We start from the raw sequence: 20,850 nt of genomic DNA on the forward strand, positions 1-20,850 counted from the left end.
CTGCGGTCTGGCCTTGTTTTGCAAATCACAGAACCGGTCAGGTTGCAAGGGGCCACAGAGGGTTATCTGGTCCAACCGCCCTGCCCAAGCAGGGTCACCCCAGAGCACACTGCACAGGGCTGTGTCCCGACGGTTCTTGAGTATCTCCCGTGAGGGAGACTCCACAACTCGTCTTGCTTGCTGCTGTCTTGTATTCTTTCTCCCTGTTAAGTAAGCCTAAGTTAACACATACTTGAATAGTGGCAAGTCGGTAGCAGATTCGTGTGTTAATTTTTCAAATATATAATTTTAGGTACAAGAGTCTGCAGCTACATTTAAAGGCTGGTCACAAAGGTGTTTTATTCTACTGACATAGGGATGGACATTATTTGAGCTCTATAATCATAACTGAATATTTTTATATCAATATAAGGAAATTTATACTAAGAAGTCATATTTCCCAAGTATTCTTGACCTCAGGCTGCCCTGTTGTAGAAATTAAGCACTCTTATGTGTGATGTTTTTCAGTCAGGTGAATGTTTGCATACTTTTTGGGGGGGGGATTGTTTTTGGGTTTTTTGTTTTGTTTTGGGGTTTTTGGTTGGTTGGTTTTGGGTTTTTGGTGTTTGGTTTTTTTTTTTTTTGGTCCCGAGATGCTACCATTTTTTATGATTTTATAACTTGCATTTGATTACAGTAAAGTTTCAGTGGGTACAACTGTTTTACGCATTGGTCAACTTGTATAATTGCCCTTCAATTACAGTAACTTAACTAATAATTACAGTAATGTATCAAATACTATTGAATCAATGTAAATACTTACACATATTTAAACTGTGTGGTTCTTGGGCTCAGGTCGGGTACTTCATTCTTTGTACTTTGAACCCTAGCTTACCTTAAGATTGTTACTGACCTTTGCAGTGAACACCACTTCAGGTTCTGCTTTCACCCTTTATTTTCAGAATAAATATGAAATTTTATCTGAAATAAAGGCACTTTTGCGCAAAATAAGCTTGGGTGTTTTTTTGTGCAGCTTCAGGATCTTCTGTACGAGCCATGCACGTAGCACCAAGAGGTTGCTTCATATGCAGCAGTTCATTTTCTGAACACAGGTAAGGGGGTATTGGATGAAATATTTTTCTTTGCACATTTTATCAGCATGGAAATCTTAATAATGTTTTGACGTCTGTGTTATGTATGGTTGCTTTGCTCGTTCAGGTGCACTTCAGCTGTTGAAGGGGACAAACAAGCAGCCACAGGCAGCAGGTTGTGGCTCATGGAGTTCTCCTTGCGTCTCCTTAGAGAGCCAGCTCAGAGCCTCAGACAGCTTGAAATACTCCCTCTCAAGTGATGTGGATATTAGTCAAGCAATGTAGTTACTTTTTGTCAGATAACGTCTTTCCCAGAGTCTGTTATCTCTTGGTTTGCCTGTATCAGAACAGAATGTATTCTGAAAAAACAATGGTCACAGAAAAGTAGGTATAGAGCTCCTTATCTTCAGACATCAGAAGGAAACTCACCTGCTTTCCAGAAGGTTTATCCTGTAGCTCTTGTCAACTGTAAAAGCGGCTGAGCAGCACAGCTGATCTTTTGGAGGAAATCAAAGGGCTTCAGCCAATGCGGTGACTGTTTTAATCTTATACTTGTTCCTGAAATGTGTGTGGTGTGACAGATAACACAAAGCTCAGTAAGATATTGCTCTTTGACTCTGTGCTGGCTGTCAGGTGCTTGCATTGATTTGGACATGTGGTTCCTGCTGTAACATGTATGCAGGTGTGTACAGACACAGGTGCAGATCCAAAATCAGCTCGTTTTGTTCTCATAGAGCTGTGACAAGAGTACAAGATCTGTATAGACTAAAGAAAGGTTAGTTGCATTTACCTGGGTAGTGGGGGAGAAAATAGAATCATAGAATGTTTTGGGTTGGAAGGGACCTCATAGGTCATCTAGTTCCAGGGACACCTTCCATTAGACCATGTTTCTCAGAGCCCTGTCCAGCCTGATTTTGAACATTTCCAGGGACAGGGCATCTGCAACTTCCTTTATATAAAATACATACAGCACTTTGGTAATTTTACAATGATCTTCTGTTTGTATGTTCTCCACCACTGAGATGCTAATTCACTGTCCATTCACTTTTATATTTAACAATTCAGATACCAAAAGTAACAAAAAATGAGCAAGGGTTGATGTGATCTGTCTGTTAGTTCTGTCTTTGCAACAGTCTTTCTCATTCCCTAGACTATCGGAGGTGAGAGCTGTGACACCTCCAAAAATATTAAGACCATGTTCCATTCTGCTACAAATCACACACAGTGAGACAGAATGGACAAGACAGAGAGCGAGAGTGAGAGTTTATTTCGAGGGTCAACTAGCTTATATGTGGTAGAGCATAGAATGTGTGGAATTTGGGAGGATTTTAGGGAGTTTCATACCAGGAGGTGTCTATAAATGGAGAAATTAAGCTAAACACATCCTAATAAGGGTGAGAAAGATAGAGAAAAGCTATAAATTTTAACTAACAGGGCCAATGAGCATAGGGGTTACAACCAGCAGATAGGGACAGGGTTAACAATAATTGAAACTGCAGGTTACATAAAGCAGGATTTTTTCTAACAACATTGTTACTAAATTGAATAAACATAACACTTTTATAACATGAAAAGCAGTCTCTGAGGTAGGAAGTTATCTGTTGTCCAGTAGTTTAGCTGCATTCCAAAGCTGTCTTCTCTTCAATTCTCTTTTTCTTCAGAGATTTTTCTCCACCAAGAATTTATTTCTTGCACTGAACTTCCTACACTAGACAAGCCTGGAAATCAGGATGCTTGCTTTTTTTTTTAATGGACGTCATTTTTTTAACTGAAACTTTTTTTTTCATTTGGGTATCATAATGACAAAAAGTAATGCTGCAACTCACTTTTAAGCAGCCAATTTTTTGTTAAGAAACAGAATTGGGGTCATGCTCTAGACTGTGTGCATTTGAATCAAACAGTTTGGGAATCTGGGTGTGTTTAGGAAGAAGTGAGGGAAGAACTGAATAGCCCAACCAGAGAAGTAGAGTGATTCTACACCTAAAATACATTCCTGGTGCAAAGTGCATTCAGGTTAGAGGAAGTGTCTAATGATTTTTTTCCCTTTGTTTTAGAGAAGAAGGAAGAAGAGAATGAAAGAACAACACTTGTTGATTGTTTCCAGCAGAAATTTGGACCTGCAGTAAGTACTAGTGAAAGCTCTTATGCCATGTATATGACTTCTACGCCAGTTCTGTTCTAATTGTCAATACACTTTGGCAGACTGTGGTGAGATTTGAGTAATAGATAATAAATGGCTTCTTTAAGTCATGTAGAAATGGTATCTCTGGTGGCATCAAAGAATAACTAAAGTGTGCATTAGATTGCACTGCATGCGAGACTGCAGTGGATGTGTACAAATCTGCATCAGTGTGTGTTGGTTGCTGGTTTCAGACCCTGTATCACCCACCAGTAACTGAGGTGAAGGGTCAGTATTACTATTTAGTGAACACTTATTTGGTTTAGGAAAGGAGCAACATGAGGATTTGTTGTGATTTGGAGAGGAAATTGTGTTGGTTTTGCAGGTGTTTGGAACTCCAGAGATGACTGGACCTATTTCTCTTAAATCATGTACAATAAAAAAGCAGACTTGGTAGAATCATGGAATATCCTGAATTGAAAGGGACCCACAAGAAGCATTGAATCTGGCTCACGGCCCAGCACAGGACAACCCTGAGAATCACACCATGCATCCAAATGCTTCTTGAACTCCATCAAGTCTGGTGCTGTGACCAGTTCCCAGGGGAGCCTGATCCAATGCACAAACACCCTCTGGGTGAAGAACCTTTTCCTAATATCCCACCTAAATCTCCCCTTACACAGATTCGCGCCACGCCCTCAGGTCCTATCACTGATCCCTGGAAAAAAGAGATCAGAAAGGCTTTGTTTAAGAACTTGGAATCAATTATAGATTTATTATTAAATTTAATAGTATTTTTTAGATCTTAAATTGGACCAGCAATACTATAGGGTCCTCCATGCTGTTTTGTCTTGCAGTACCATGGATTGGGATTTGGGCTCTTATTTTGGTAAATCTATTGTAACTACAAAAGAAGCAGCTCTTTCCCATGGGAAGACATGTCTCTGCTTACAGAGGAATCTAACTGTTGCTTTAAAAAGAAGCTGGCTTTTTTATTTCCATTTATGCCTTTTACTCATGTTAAATGTGCACTACAGGTTGCTTTTCTTAATTGTCTGAAATTTTTTTGTGCCTATGAGAGTAACAGTTTTTTCTTTTATATCTTAGAAAATGAGTTTTCCTTTTTTCTGAAAGGAACACCTGCTTTATGTGACACTAAGGAATTTACTAGAACCTACTTTGGAGAATTTCTTGGGAGGAATTCAGGGGTGTCTGTGTTCTTTAGCTATCCATATCCCTGCTAGACCTATCGTTGATGCTTCTAGTTATAGAATTTCCAGCTGTCTGTCTGTAACTGAAACAATGCTGTGTCTTTTTCTCGTGGATTACTATCTGAGATTCATTGCGGTTTTGATCTGTATTTATCTTTTCAAATATGACCAGAAAAATCACAGTTTACTATTTTTCCCTCTGCCTATCATTCTCTGGTGCTATGTATTTTATCCCTGTTTTCTTCATTAGGTGCTGCTCCTAAAACAGTAGTGTGTTCTCAGAACAGCAGGAGAAGGTGTTAATTTGTGTCATCATGGAAAACTCTCATGGCCTGAAGTAAGAGACAGATACTTGCCAAAATATGTTACTAAACAGGGGCGTAATTGAGAAACATTTGAGGATTGCCCTGTGTTTAAGACTTACATAACTGTTCTGGTAATGGATATGTTGTCCTTTAAGAGAGATTAAGTATTTCATAAAAGATCTGTTACAGAAAGAATTATATAAGGTAATACAATAATTACTAAACTTGTGTGTAATATATACATTTGTATATAACAATGCAACAAATTTGGTTTGCATACTTGTATACAGGTAGAGCTATTGCAGTAGTACAGCTGTTGCTTATTAAAAACTGCAAGACCTAATCACAATGCCAATATAATTGAAGGTGTAAAATCCATCTAAAGATGATACTGTGCCTTAATAAGCTGTGACTATCTGCAGAGGAAGAGCCAGAAGGAAGAATAGCTTTATGTGATAGCTCAAAATCATCTTCGCTTATTTTTAAATAGATTTTAAAAGTGAGTGTGTTTATCCAAAGCAAAAACTTGTGTGGGAGTTCATACTTCAGATTTAACTCTTTTATGCAGAAGTGTCCACAAAATGTTTGCTTTCGTATGGCTAAATTGCTTTCAGCTTTTGTTAAAAAGCTTTCTGCTTCTGTTAAACCATTATGAATTTGAACATATGCAAAATTTAAATGTTGTGACCTGTTTGAAAGGCTAGGATGGAAGATGATGTCCTTTATTTCTTTGGTAGTGGCCTTTGACAATGAAACAAATGTCATGGGCACAAGAATTTTGTTGGAAGTAATTCTGTAAAAATGTCACCATAATGGGTGTAGATATTTGTTTTAAGTAGCATGCTCTTGATATGTCTCAAAATGCTTTTTTTAACCATGTACAGTAGACAACTGTGTTGTTCTTTCCAGTTATTGGGAAATTCTCTGTGCACCTCTGGAAAAAAGAAAACTTGCTTATGAATTACCACTAAGTAAACTAAACCCACTCTTCCCCACATAAGCCTGTACACAGGAGTTTATGGCTTAGGGCAACAGTGCAGTTTCTCCTGCTTGCAAATCCTTTGTTCTGTCCCTCACTCTCTGCAACTGAATTTGTTCTAGATAGTAACAAAGAGGCATGTTTTTTCTATTTGATATCTTCCTTCGGGGACCTCAGGCTTTCAAAAATGGATTAAAAATGGTACTTGAAGATAAAAACATCTTGAAGGTAAGGACACAGAGTGTGTAAGGACATTTGTGGTTGCAGAGGTCATATACATATATAATAATCTAGCTGCACCAAGGAAATTGCAGTTGGACACAGCTTTCCTTTATAGCTCTATTGCTTCAGGTCATATATGACTGCTGCTGTGTCTCAGACTGTCTCTTTCACCACTACAGTGTCCTTCATTGTCTTGGATACACAGGTGCCCTTCAAACGTTCTGGTTGGGAACAAAAGCTTCAACGAGAGAAACTTCAGGGCATTTTCTCAAATAAGGTTTAACATTACTAGAATGTAACAGTTGCTGAACTGTGTAAATGTTGTGGGTTTGTTCTAGCTGAAATGAAACAGCAGGCAAGGCTGATAGTGTTATTTAGAACCTCGTGCAGACCCATTTCAAAAGGTAGATAAGATTTAATATTAGCAGCAAGTAAGTCTAATGTGGTAAGATATGTTAGCTGGTTTTCTTCAAACTTGAACCAACCTGAGGCTTAACAGTGACTTAACAGGAGCCTGGTCAGATTGGGCTTTATATTCTTTGTTATTCTTTCTGCCCTTTCACAAGTGTAGAAACAGATTCAGACCACACGTATCCAGTGCTGGGATCATCCGCACGGTGAAAGAACAGGCCAGGTTATCACAAAAATCTCTTTCTGCTGGTGCTGGCCCTAATAGTTATGGTAGTTAATATGTGACTAACAGGAGAATCAGAGCCTTCTGAGAGAGAATAAAGTAACATAATGGCAATGATCTTCCATAATGGGCATGGATATGTTATACAGTTATGTCTGACTTGTGCTTTCATGTATACTGACTTTTCATTTCATAGATATGACTGCCTATAGTAACTCCTCAAAGCTCTAATCTGGGCTACTTAGTAAGCTTTATAAGGCTGATTAAATATCAGCCTGTGTAAAGTCTTGACTGTATGAAAAAGGTAGGGCTGAAAATTCCCACCAGTGCTCCCAACTGTACTGGCTAGAACATGTAACTGATGTAGTGGAAATAATTAACCAGAACTATCCACCCTAGGGTCCAAGGTACACAGAATTGCGCCCATTGTTTTGTTGTCTTGGTATGAGCTGACACACATGCTTTTCTTGCATTGATAGATCTCTAGGCTTAGAGATGAAATTACTCTGATTTGTTGGCCTGAATTCTTCTTCTAATGTAAGTAAGCTACTGATGTAGTCTGATTTTGGCCACCCTGTAGTTTACACGATATTGTGGAATTACGCTGTCTCATCTTCTTCTCTGTACTGCTGCAACAAATAAGTGGGAGATAATTCTGAGCAAATTCCCACAGATGCTTTTTGTGAAGCACTTCTCAGAGACAGCTTCCCAGTGTTGTTAAAATGGGAACAGGCTGTGTGCACAATTGAGATTCTGCTTTAAAAAGGTGGCAATGGAGTTTAGAACTCTCTTTTACATGGGATCCTGCCTACATAATTTGAAAAATGTTATCCCTGGGTTTGGCCAGTTGCTGCAACTGTTTATTCCTTACCATAAGTAAACTAATAAAATTAACACACGATATAGAGGATGGCAGCGTGCTGATGCTCACTGTCTTTCCCGCTGACATTCTTATAGTACTTAAACATCACCTGTTGAAGTAATTTTTAATGATAAAGTTTGTGGAAGTTTGATACTATTTCACATTTTATTTCCTTGGGGGTGGACAATGTATCCCTGTTGGGCTATAGCAGCCTAAAAAGCTGCACAGTGAGCAGGCAGCTGGCTGCTGTCAGTGCTTATAGACCTAACAGTGCCTTCTGTGGCACTTCTATGCTGCATCAGGAGGCTGGAGCATCCTCACGCTGTGAAATGCTTGCCTGTTGTAAGATATTGTTGGTTGCATACCTGTTTACTACCAAAAGAAATATCACAGTTATTTCTAGAGGTGTGTGCTGAAAAAAATAAAGAAAATTTGACAGCTTGAGGCTTTCCATAAGATAGAAATCTATACAAGATTTAACCATCAAATGTACAAGTGAAGAAGTCACTGTTGCTGTCTGATTCCACAGATCAATGAATATGCACTACTTTTTAGCATGCTGTGTGTTTTCTGCCCTTAAATCCATTAGCATGCATTAGACTTCGGACAAAGAATTTCACAGTGAAAGCTAAAACATTGCTTTCATTAAGGGAAAGTTTATTCTATAACCTTGTTCATTCAGGTTAGTTTTTATTAATCCTGATCACAAAGATGCTTTAATTTCTGTTTAAATATTTAAGTATTTTCTCTTCTTATTTGGAAAGCATTGATTTTGGTTTTTTTTACTAGGAACTCTCTAACCACCTAGAATATATTTTTACAGATTTGAACATCATCTTTGTTGTGATTTTGAGTAAAGGTAACTAACTGCTTGAGAAGGTCTATCCTGAGGTTTCTCTTCATCTGCATTTGGCCACTGAAAATAAAAAGCTAGAGAAGGTTTTAGTGGTCAGAAGTAGAATACAAAGGACTGTTCAGTAAGAAGTGATGGAAACTTCCTCTTTACCTAGTGATTTATGCTTATAATCCAGTTAATGTCAGCTCTACCTGGATCTTCTCAAATTTTCTTTTTCTTTTCAATGAACTCATAGTTTTGAATTGTTCCTTTCTCCACATATGTTTCCTGCCATTTTTCAGCTGGTGGTTGTAGTATTCTTTGGACTGCAGCAATACAGCCAGTCTAGCAGAAATATAGGCTGTCCTAGGTTCTCTGTCCTGCCACAGAACAAGGCAGACTTTCGCATTTTCTTCATAGTACCTTCCTACAAACTTATTCTTTAGAAAATCAGTAAATGTATTGGCTTAGCTCTTTCTTCTAGTAGGCTTAGCAAATACATGGCTTTTCTCCTAGAGAAGGCAGTAGTTATCTATTTAACTGGTGCCTTAGGGGCAGGTTTAGCATTATTAAGTCATACCAGGTTCTTTGCCTTTGCTATTGGACAGGAATAGATTTTTTTTTTCCACTGAAGACCTTAGAGATAAGTTAGGAATGGAGGGGGAGGGAGGTTAGTCTTGGAATTTACCCTCACTATAAGAGGCCAGTAGGGGCCAGTTACAATTCTGTGATCACTACTGCAGGGGCTGAGCTGGTGCTTCCAAGCACTACGTGGGCAGGTCTAGGTTGCACATGGGCAGCATGTGCCAGAAAGCTCAAACAGTGGCTCTTGCAGTAAAACCAGGCTGACCTGTAAACTCATGGTGGTGTTCGTGGGATTGTAGGTGTCTGCACTGAGTGTTGGCTTAAGGTTTCTCAGGAGACAGTAGTAAGGACAAAAGTGAGAAGTCAGTGGGGATTTCAGGGGACTTGAATGGGAATCTGGGCTTTTGAGTAGTGGAGGAAGCCTGAAGGGTAGGTTGTTCTAATGACAGATAGGCTCAGTCTCAGATTTTGACTGTGGATGCAGGTTTTTTTATTTTTTCCTCTCCATTCCCCTGATGAGTGGATTCTCTTCCAGCATTCCTTTTCCATTGGGCTGTCAGGGCTGTTCCTGCTTTTAGTGCAAACAGGTAAAAAGGATGAAACCAGGATTAGAAACAAGCGAACACTGTGACATGCAGTTGGTGCTGGAAGCTGTTGCCTGCTCGCTTTCTGGCTCTATGTGCTGTCAAATATGAGTCTTACTGGCAAAATCAGGTTTGAGGCAAAAGGTTTATGACAACTTACATATTCTTTCATCATGTTTTCTTTATATTGCATAACTATTTTAGGGTTTGGATAAAAGGCAAAACCATAAGTATCCTGGGAAAGCATCAGTGTATGTTTACTCTCTCCTGGTACTACTCAGCTAGAAGGAGCTGTAGACATATTGTTGTATTCAACATAAAATTAAGTCATTCTTAAAACTTAATTTACCTTTCATGTAACTTAACAGCTTTAAGGAGTCAAATTACTATCTCTGCAATTGTATGCAGTCAAAATGTTGAATAATTTGTTTTGTAGCATATTTTACTTCTAATTTGCATCTCCACTGTCAAACCTCCCCATTCTTTGCCTTGGGTTAATGGACGTTGGTCATGGCATATTGATCCCTTCCATCAGAGCCTGCTGATGCTCCGCAGTTTTCAATGCCTACAGGTGCCTTCCTTCCACACGGTGTCTGCACATTACAGAAGTGTTTGATGCAGCCCTTGAAGATACCTTCCAAATGGAATGCCATCCTGAAGTGCAGGCAGCAGCTGACTTCAATGAGTGATTCAGTGAAGTACCTTCTGAAGACTCACTTGTGAGCTGTGCTTTGCCCATTTTGAGATGCTTCTGTCAGTTTGCTTTTTTTAAGAGCATGGCACTAAAAAAGTGGTTGAATTGCTGCAGATAAGGGCATTTTGTAACAATGACTTGGGAGACATGTAAGCCTTAGTTGGCATCAGGGCTGGTATTTCCTAATAGCTCATTTGAAATTGAAGTTTTGAAGAACCACAAAGCTTGTACAATAGAGGATATATACAACTTGGGCAAAAAACTGTTCTGGATATAGTAGTATATTTGACTAATTCTGAAACCTAGTTTCAACAGAGCAAGTTGGTTACAATGAATCCTGAGTCAATCAGAGAAAAACAGAACTTTTATTGCCAGCACTATTAGAATGAAAAAATACTTGTGTAGTTGAGCAGCATTTGCCAAATCACTATTCTCTATTGTCCTTATTTTTGTTAATCTTTCAGATGGGGACAAGCAAGGGAAAACTTGATGGGCCAAGAGCTCCTAAGATTTGGGGAACATAATCTTGATAAATAGACTATGTCATATGAAAGGGACCTACATTGAGCATCTAGTCCAACCAGTTCTTCCTTCATACTGGTCTTGTAACTTCCACAGTAAATATGAGTGGTTTTGCACTGCCTGTTCATAGAATTAAAATCTTTCTCAAAAGCCTGGATTAAATGCTATTTAATATTGCTATAAAAGCTACTCAGTGAAACCTGTAATTTGAACGCAGTATTATTTTTATGTAAGTTTTAGAATTCAATAGTGTCTCTTAAAATTTCTATTTTGAGAACTCTGTATGGCAAATCTAAGCTGAATGACATCCCTTCCTTAGTTTATCATCCTATTGCTCTGAAGACTAAAAGTGGAAAATGACTGTGTAATATTAATGTAATAAGTATGCCAGTGTAAACCATTCTGTACTGACAGTTTTGCTCAGGGTATCACGGTCATGCTGTTTTAACTGGCACTTATTTTCATGTTCTTCTAGTTTCAGTTGTGATTGCTGAAGATGTTACTATCATGGGAGGGTTTTTTTTTTTCCATTTAGGTCTTTTAGCTCAGTTCCAAGGAATCCAACCTAGTTTCAGAGACAAATGAGAGACAACTAGCATTAAATGCTGGAATAGGTGTGTTTTGCTTTATAGTTTGTGTTTTTGTTGGTTGGGGGTTTTTTGTTTGTTTGTTTGTTTAGTTTTGTTGGGGCTTTTTTTGGGTTTTTGTGGTTTTTTTAAGGAAGCAATCTCTCCTTCCAAGCTTCTGCTTCTCTAATCACCACAGGTTTGTACTCAGATGGCCCCAGAAGCTGAAAGCATGCAGTAGCACTGAAAATAAAGATCAGCATCAGGAAATATGTTGTAAAGAAGAATGTGATAATAAGCTTTGTTACAATTTTTTTTACTTTAATAACTGTCCTGGTTTTGGCTGGGAGAGAGAACACTTTCTTCTTAGGAACTGGTACAGTGCTGTGTTTTTTGGATTTGGTATGGGAACACACTGATGTTTTGGTTGCTGCTTACCCTAAGCCAAGGACTTTTCAGTTTTCCATGCTCTGCCAGTGAGGAGGTGCACAAAAAGCTGTGAGGAAGCATGGCCAGGACAGGTGATCCATACTGGCCAAAGGGATATTCCATACCATAGAATGTCATACCCAGTATTTAAACTGGAGGAGTTACCTGGAAGGGGGCCGATTGCTGCTTGGGGATGGGGTATTGTGCATCACTTGTTTCTTTTGGGTTTTATTCCTCTCTTACCCTCTCCTTACCATTACTATTATCATCAGCATATATTATTGTTGCTGTTGTTATCGTTATTATTATATTTTGTTTCAATTATTAAACTTTTTTTCTCTCAACCCACAGGGTTTACCTTTTCTTTCCAGTTCTCCTTCCTACTGTGAGGGGGGTTGAGGGGAGTGAGCACATGGCTGCATGGTATATAATTGGTGGCTGGAATTGAACCGTAACAATAACTGTTTTCATTTGCATTGGCATATACAGGAGAATCCTGACATATGGTTCTTGAGACCCTTCCCAGCTTGTCTGCTTAAAGCACTGGTTCTGAATGCCATGCACCTCCTGTTGCTCCACTCATCTCTAATGGATAATTTGATGTGTGATCTATCAGCTGTATTAAATGGTTATTTTAATGCTTATTGGACTGTCCTGGAGATCATCTTGTGAGCACAAAGGTGGGTATGTCTCTGCTTGTTTCTCTGGCAGTGATTTGCTCTAAGTCTCTAATGGACAAACTCGTGAGGACCGAGCTACAGCAGCTTCCTTTTCGCAGCACTACACCCTCCTGTGTGCTACAGACCTTGTTTCCTGCGTGCTGCAGCAGAAGTGATGGTGTCCATATCTACCTAGCTCCATTTCGTGTTAGTTCATGAGCAGAATCCAGCTCAAGTTAGCCTAGTGGATGGTGAGTTGCAGCTGCTAAAGCATGGGCACAGTCACCTGTGCCTTCTGTTTTCTCTCCTCAGAGCCTGAGAGCGGCTGGGCTCAACAGGGGCAGTGTACATGTGAGGACATGAAGAGTGACAGGCAGGTGTGAAGTGTTGGTACCTGGAGCTGACAGGGTTGCTTTGTTTTGGCAAAAAATGTTTAGTCCCCACATCTTGTTCTGTTTTTGCTCCTAATCTGTCATTTTTACTGCTGAGCTGTTTTGCACACACTGGGTGTTTCTGAGTAACGTTTGTTAACCAAAGATTTTTATTTCTGTAAAAGCATCACTGAGTTATCTGGTCTTCCTAATTTATTCTCACGTTTGTTATTTTAAAGTAACATTTTTCATCTTTCATTACTTAGAACCATTAGTAGTGCATGCCTTGGAGTAGCTGGATGGTGGACACTTCTGTAATTGTTTATTAATTTTCAATGCAGGAAATGCAGGAAATGAGATTTTTGGTGAAGGAACTTGACTTCTTGCACTACTGGAAAGAACAGGTCCATGCAAAACAAACAAGCAGCGGTATTGGTGTAGCCTTTCTCTGTCTTCTCAATGAAATAATCCTATGAGGGCTTGCAGTAACTATGTAAGATATTGTTGGTATTAAATTTGGGTGCAAAGTGCATGGTCAAACATCCTCATTCATCACAAAGAGACTGAACTAACATGACTAAATCCTTTTAGTGCCTCATTTTTGCAGTTGTAAATGTCTTGAAATATTTATTAGGGAAAAAGAATGAAGTTCTACCTTCATGAAAGAAACTGTGGGGTTTTTTTTTCCTCCTGGTTTAACAAAGCACTGAAGCACAGACTTGAATCCTTTGGGAGTTACTTAAGAGCTCAGAGCAGTAAATCCCATTACTGAGGATTTAGGAAGAGATTAGATAACACAAGAGATCATAGTTGCTTCACAGATACAAGAGAAGAGGTCATAGCTGAAAACCTTTTCTCTTTAGAGGAAAGCTGCCAAAAAAAGAAGGTTGTTCATAGTTAATGAAAAAAAAATTAGCTGGACATGTGAATTTCCAATGTGCAGTGCATGCAAAAGTAGGCATGACACAAGGGAAAAGAACAGACTGCTAAAGTGAAGAGTACAAATTCTGTTTTGCATTGGGCTATTTGTTTGTAGAATTTTTAAAGTGGTATTCAGCTTGTTGAAGACAATACCTTTGTAAATCCATTTATTCCATAAGATTAGCCAAGGAATTAATTCGATCCTGAGTATTTCAAATGCCATTTTGAAGATCCATTTAATATAACATCTGGTAATCATACTTCTTGCATTTTAAAGCTGTTGCCTTCTGAAGCAACTGCTTTAGAATTCTAGTACAGGGAGTAAAAGTAGCAATTTTCATCATAATTTCACTGTTAATCATTTTCTGTTGTTTCTATATCTCATAAAAGTTTCTTCTGCTTCATTTAAATCTGCTTGCAATACATATTTAAACTCAAAATATGGAGTGTGATATAGTTAAATCTTGTCTATTACTTCTGTTTCTTCACTTAGTAAGTAAAAAAGTTAAGGGAATCCTTTGCAAGTCGATGAGTTCAGCTAAATCCGTTTTAAGACAAGAAGGAAAAAACCATAAACCTTTAGTTTCTGCAACTTCTAGGTTTTCCAGCTAAGTCTGTAGTATTTCCTTAAATCAAAAAGCCTTTATCCAGATCTGATTTCAGAATAAAGTAATAGTCAAAATACTTACACCCACACACCCCCCATTTACTGTAGTGCTTTTTCATGGTTATTTAGAAGTTTATGCACCACTACATTGTGCCTTCTGTACACTTTGTGGAGCAACATATGAAAGTTACCTGGAAAAGGCTTTCAGTGGGCTGTTTCACTTTTTACAGTGACCTGTTACAAATTACACTTTTGCTCCTCCTCAGACCCTTTGGTGCAATGAGCTTGACTTCACTTTGGAGCCAGTCTCAAACAACAGCAACACTGGACTCCCTGTGCTTGATTACTGTGTTCTCCAGACGGGATCTGTTGCAGTTCCAATGCTACTGCAGCACTGTAATGGATCTCCTTGGACTCTGATACCTGCGCCAGGGAAAAATCTTGGAAACCTGAAGTATGTTATCTACTATGCTCTCTCCTTTCTGGAGAACTGGAAGAGAGACCTCTGTTGCTGAAGCAGTACTGCAGCAAAGCTGAAGACAATAAATGCTCCAGCTGCTAAATTGGAAGGGGGACATCGCTGCTGAGTGAACAGGAACCATCTGTGATACATCAAGCCCTTACCTGAAAGTTGTGGAAGTCACTAGGCAAGGGAGTCTCCAAGTTACCATGGTTTCTTTGATTTATAGGCACTTGGAAAAGATGACCAGATCAGGAAACTAACTTTCATTACTCCAGGTAAGGAAGCCTCTCCTGGGCACTTCTCTGTTCTTCTTTAGTTTCTGGACTGTGCTGTCTGAGCAGAACCACCAGGTCTTCAGCCTTTTGAAAAAGGTAGTGTTAATTATGCAGATATGTCTTCTACTGTACCTCTGGGCTACAGAGAGGTTTGAGTATGTCCTACCTGACTGGAGCAATGAACAGAGCTGTGCTTCCCTGGGCTGCTCTTGTTTCCTCTGGTCTTATTGATGACATCATGTCACATAGAAGAATGCTTTTTTTTAAATTCTTCCGTCTCCCCAAACTTATGACATGTAAACTGTACTTACAAAACAAGTGCAGATGCAGTTTCAATCATGAGACTTCATTAAAAATCAAGTACTGAAGCTGGATGGGTTACAGTCACACTCCTTCCCATCTCTAGCTTTCACATGTTGAATCTCAGCTCCTGGATCAGGGTTTACAACACTGAACTTCAGCTTTGACTAGCATGGAAACATCCACCTAATCTTTCCAGTTCACTGCCACATCCAGTTCATAATGCCAACAGATTTTGTGTGTAATAACAGCAGCAGGATATACATGATGAAAAAGATGCTTTAACTTTCCAGTCTGAGGTGCCTGTGAATCAAATAAAGCTGAGTAACAACCAATAATGACTACTGGGGCAGTTACCTACTCTTTCATTCTCTTGTCTAGTCAGGGTATTCAACCTGTGGAAGCAGATCAGAACCAGACTCTCTTTTTTCTCCTCTTGGAAATAGCAGCAAGCAAAAGTGAATATGCATAATCATGGAGTAAAAGCCGATCCTGTTCACTTGCCCTTATGGGTCACTGCATCCCCTGAGAGCTGGGGAAAGATAAATGTGAATAAGGCTGATGAATGTAATTGTCACCACTCTTTCTTGGGCTCTTTCTGCCCAGCCGCTGCAGTCAGTTTTCCACGTGTATATCTTGTTCCTCCCTGATAAGTTTCTGTATCCTCTAACAAGCCCCCATTAGTGGCAAAATACCAGAATCACTTTTTGGCTAAATGCACAGCTCCTACTAGGGCCAGATCATCCTTGTGGCCTTCAACATATTCAGGAATGCTTGATTACAGACTTATGCATAATTGCATGTATCTAATTTATTAGCAATGGCAAAGTACTGCCAGTGGTCCACAGCAGCCACAAATAATAATGCAACACTCTTGCTGATGTAGGAGAGAATGAAAAAAAAACAAAAACAAAAACCACAGAGAAAACAAAATAAAAATGAAATAAAAAGAAAGGCATCTCATTCATCCTGATGGTTTAGGAAATGTATGTTGACACTTTCTGTGGTTTCTTGTGTCATCACCTGCAATTGGTAGTTCCGTCTTCTGAATAGTGGACACACCCTCATAAGCAACTGACGTTTTACCCACAAACCAGATGCAAAGCAGCAACCTCTAATCATCAGCACTTTGTTATCGAAACCCTCAGCTTCCCTCTTCAGCATCTTTCAAAAACTGATAATCCTCCTTGCTGTTGAGGGGAAGAACCCAACACAAACTTCTCACTCTGAATGTCTCTGCAGTTTCCTGCATTTTTGGCATAACTGTCTGCCAGCAGTAGTTCTTCTTGTGGATGCAGGCCCCTAGTAAAATGGGTGTCTGTGGCCCTGCAACTGTCACTAGGAAAGAGCTAGTAAAGGAGCTACATGTGCTACACTTCTAACTCTCCTTGTAGATTCATACTGAGTGTTGTTAGGTACTTGGAAATGCAGACATGTTCTCATGTTTAGGACTTAAATTCAAAGAAGCAAACACAGCCTGGGAACCCATCAGTGTAGAGAAGCAAATGTTCTAGAAGTGTGGAGCCTTCTTGTTCAAGTGGTGATAGTTCACACTCAGAACTCTAGGATACCACAGAGCACACCCCTGCAGAGTTGATTTCCCCAATGCACTTAAGGTAAAGCTGCAGTAGACAAAGTGCAGTATATTAGACCTCTAATAACACATTCATGACATGTGATGGTATAAACTCTGTTGTTTAAATATTTCTCCTGAACTAGAAGTTTTCTTAATTGGCAGGTGAGTTGGGACTACACACAATGCATATTAATCTTTATGAACATACAGCCTGAATTTTCTGCAACTTGGCTTTAAATGGCTTGGGACACAGATTACCCCTCACTGTAGAGTACAGCAGCAGTTAGGAAGATGGACGTGCAGCATTCTGGTTAAACTGAACTGACAGTGAGATGTTTTCAAGTAAGTTCTGCCTCTGCTTTTTTCTGTTATCCTGTCTAAATTATTTATCCTTCCTCTGGATTTGTGCAAATTTTTAGACACAGGTTTGTGAGGCATGGCTTCCCTTTGGAAACATTGTGGTAATTCTTTTCCACTGCATCACATATGTATATCTACTCATCTGTTATTAGTGTTTCTACCAATGTGCTTATACAGACATCTGACTTACTGGCATGTTGTCTCCTCTGTCTTTCTTGAGACCTTTAAACATTTACCAAGTTCCATCCCTGGGTATCAAGGCAGGTTTTAAGCAAGATACTATAGTTATCTGGCTAGTTCATCTTCCACTGTTCAGGAATTTTAGGTGAAATCCAACATGTTATTTGGATTTCAAGTATCGGTATTAAACATTTATGGACAATCTGAAACTAATTTTGGGTACATAATGAATAGGTTTGGTATGGGAATCTCCATTTTCATGCTGAATGAAGAAAAAAACATGGGTTTTACAGTGCTGCGTTTGCATTCTGGTCATCACTTGGTTGACATTTTGTGCTCTTCTCATGTTTGCAGATATCTTTTTATTAGTTGTTATATTTTTTAAAATATTATCAAACATAGTCTGTCCCATCCTTTGTTTTTTTCTGTAACTTCATCCTTACTATTTTCTTTACATGGATGTGGCATTGCTTTCCTGTTGGGATTCTTTCTTCATAGTCTGTTCCTCTAACCTATAGTCCTGCCAGTTTCCTTTCACTGTTCCTGTGCCCTTTTGCTGTGTTTTTTAGGTAATGTTTACTTTTATGCTGCTTGTATGTTGTCTTTAAGTTATTTCCATATTACCTGCTAGGATTGAATTTGCTTGGCTGTCTCTTACTCCTTTTTATCAAGTTTCCTTATTTGTGTAATTCCCCTTTCTACAGCAGAATGCAACTGTGGATTTTCTTACTGTTTCTACAAACCATGAACATGGCAGTCCTTCTTAAGCAACAGCTCCTTGGATTTAGTATTTTGAACAGTGCACTGCTCAAGGCCAAATCAAAGAGTGTATGTCTCTTCACACACTTCCTAAGCTGTTTCATCGATTTGTTAACTATGTTGGCTTTTGTCCACATAGGGGTTGGGTTTTTTTACTGATAGAATAGAAAGAATATCATGGTTTTAAATAAAAAGCTGGGACAGCTGCCTTTGCAGTGGTTACTACAAACAAACATGAACTGGTTATGCTTCTTTTGGGGTTTACAACTTCATAGTGCAAAAGGTTTCTCAGGAGAAATCTAAAAACCCATATGTGAAGTATTACTTAAAATCTTGAAGATCTTCATAATAAAGTAAACAATAAATGGAAGCCTAGTGTTTTTTCCTTTGGGTTGCCTTTAAAAGAAAATCTGGGGGACATGCAACTTTTTTTCCCTTAAGGCCTCCTCTTTGTATAAACAGGTAGTTGATAAATTCTACAGATCTAATGAGATGATTGTTGTGTTCCATTATAGGGGGAACTCTTCCCTGGTTCTAACAAAAGTATAGTATGTATTGGTTTGAGGTTTTTTCTGTCTCTTTTCCTTTTTCCTTATTAGCCCACTTGCACAGAGCTGCCAGAGGAGTTGTGTCAGCTGGCAGACATCCAGAAGCTGTGAAGGGAAGAAGCAATAAAAGACTACAGGATGAATGAGAATGGTCTTTTGGTGACACTAGCCATGGAATTTAGTAGAGAGAAGAAAATTCACAGAAGGATAGAAACTCCAGATATGATTGGGATTGATTTCCCACAAATAAAGCAGGGTCTCAAATCACATCCTTCAACAATCAGGATGTACTTTGTCAAAGAAGAGCTTGAAAATCAAAGTCATGTGGTAAATCTGTGGAAGGACCTTAAACTGACCTCAAGCTGACTGTATGGAATGTAGTTTCTAACACAGGGGACTTGATGAGCTTATATTGGGTGTTTGGAGACATCCGAGTGAAAAAAAAGGAGCTGTTCCCCATGCAGAGCCGTCAAACAAACGCTCCTTGCTTTACAATAAGAGGTAAAGCCATTGCTGGAGCCCCTGGTGGTCTAGGGGTAAAGGCGCTGCGCTATCACCGCGGAGACCCGGGTTCGATTCCCGGTCAGGGCCACTCCCGGGCAGGTGGGGCTCGTTAGCCCTTAAAGGCAACCCACCTACGTCCTAAGGACCTCGCTGCCACCGTCCAAGCTCGCTTGGCCCCGGCAGATGAACCTTAGGATTAAAGGGTGGGCTCAGTTCCGCGCACACTGTGTCTCACCTAAAAAATCCAATGCGCAGGCTGGAAGGTGGAAAGACCTTCCCCGGATCTTCGCTCGCGAAGACTGGCCAATAAAAAAATAATAAAAAAAAGCCATTGCTGAATGGAAATAATAATGGTCTGTCTTTCAGAGGAAATTCCTGCTGCCTCTGACTGTTCTTCTCCAGGTCTTTTTTTGAGATCCATTTTTTCCAAGAGCTGTTTCTTATTTTAAAACAGTGACTTTTTTTTTTTTTCTGGCATTGTTACCAACGTTTTAAATTGTATTGGTTCTTTTGTTACTTGTTGCAGGTATGTAAAATAGCCACACCCCGCTAGCACCGCTGTCCATCAGCGCTGCTGCATCCAGCTGGGGTCGATAAGGCTGTAACACACACGTGCTGCGTGTCTATAGACAAATGTCTGTGAACAGGGGGTCAGAAGCAGTTAAATTGGTTTAAAAGGTGTGTAGCAGCCCTTTGCCAAGCAAAATAAGGTATTAAGGCAAAACTACTATTTACCACGTGACAAAATTAATGTAGGCCGTGTCCGAATCTTGGAACACTTTTATTGGAGTATTGGTGAACACTGGTGAACAACATGGAATAGGGAAGAATGGAAGAAGTCAGTGGTCACTGTGCCAACCAGACCGCAGTCCAAGAATAATCTGGGCATCAGGCTGCAAATGTGGGAATAGTAATGATGCCAGGTTGGAAGGGACATGATGTCTGCATATGAGTACACGTCAATACCTGTTTGAGCTGGCTTTCTTTAGATGTAAATTGGTGTGACTGTGCTTATGATGTATCTGTACTTATGATGTATCTGTCTGCATTTCTTTTAAATATTACTCAGGGAAATGTGTGTGGATTTTTATCTCTCTCCATAGAGCACTAGACCAGCACTAGACCTATTTAAGTAGGTCTCTTCTTTGAAACTACAGATAGGACTTGCTCACTTCTGACAGTGACAGAAAAATTGCCAAGATTTGCTCTTTTTTTATTTATCTGGAGCAAGATTCTTTCAAGTAGTGATGGGATATCACTGATCAGTGAGGTACCATGTGGAGCACTCCAGCTCTTCTGTGCCAGAGACAGATAAAGAGCAATTACATTTCATTTCCACAACCAAAACCATCTGGGTCCACTCAGTCCTATTACCAGAGAGAGAAAAAATGGGAATACATCAGATAATAGAAGGAGGGAGGGAAGAGTGGCTGGAAGATGAAGGCATCAAGTCTGGGATGTAGAAGAGTGGTGTGGAGTGTCTCTGTGCAGAATACAAACTAATTGCTGAGTCCACCCTTCTTGGTAAGACACTGAGCTGCGTTCTCAGCCTCTTCCAGGAAGTAAATCTCTGGCTGGAACTGTATTATCATGGAATAAGGATTTCCAGGGGGGATTTGACAGTCTAATTGCATCTGTGCCACTACACTGATTTAAGTAGCAAATTCCTGGATAAACATGGTTGCAGCTTTTCCTTTGGTTCTCTTTTGG

The 20,850-nt window shown here is 39.5% G+C and overlaps 1 protein-coding gene across 1 annotated transcript; it reads left to right on the forward strand.

Annotated features, from left to right (window-relative positions):
- The first annotated feature begins 1,035 nt into the window (after positions 1-1,035).
- Positions 1,036-19,693, forward strand: EXD1 (exonuclease 3'-5' domain containing 1). Its single transcript, XM_050336696.1, is given in 10 exon segments — positions 1,036-1,054; positions 1,198-1,346; positions 4,672-4,780; positions 5,821-5,912; positions 6,036-6,111; positions 9,942-10,099; positions 12,107-12,260; positions 12,263-12,297; positions 18,688-18,963; positions 19,667-19,693. Coding segments are annotated over 10 exon segments (1,095 nt in total).
- Positions 19,694-20,850: the final 1,157 nt, after the last annotated feature.

This window comes from Myiozetetes cayanensis, unplaced genomic scaffold, assembly GCF_022539395.1.
Source record: "Myiozetetes cayanensis isolate MyiCay16 unplaced genomic scaffold, myiCay2020 scf6-25, whole genome shotgun sequence".
Taxonomy (NCBI): Eukaryota; Metazoa; Chordata; class Aves; order Passeriformes; family Tyrannidae; genus Myiozetetes; species Myiozetetes cayanensis.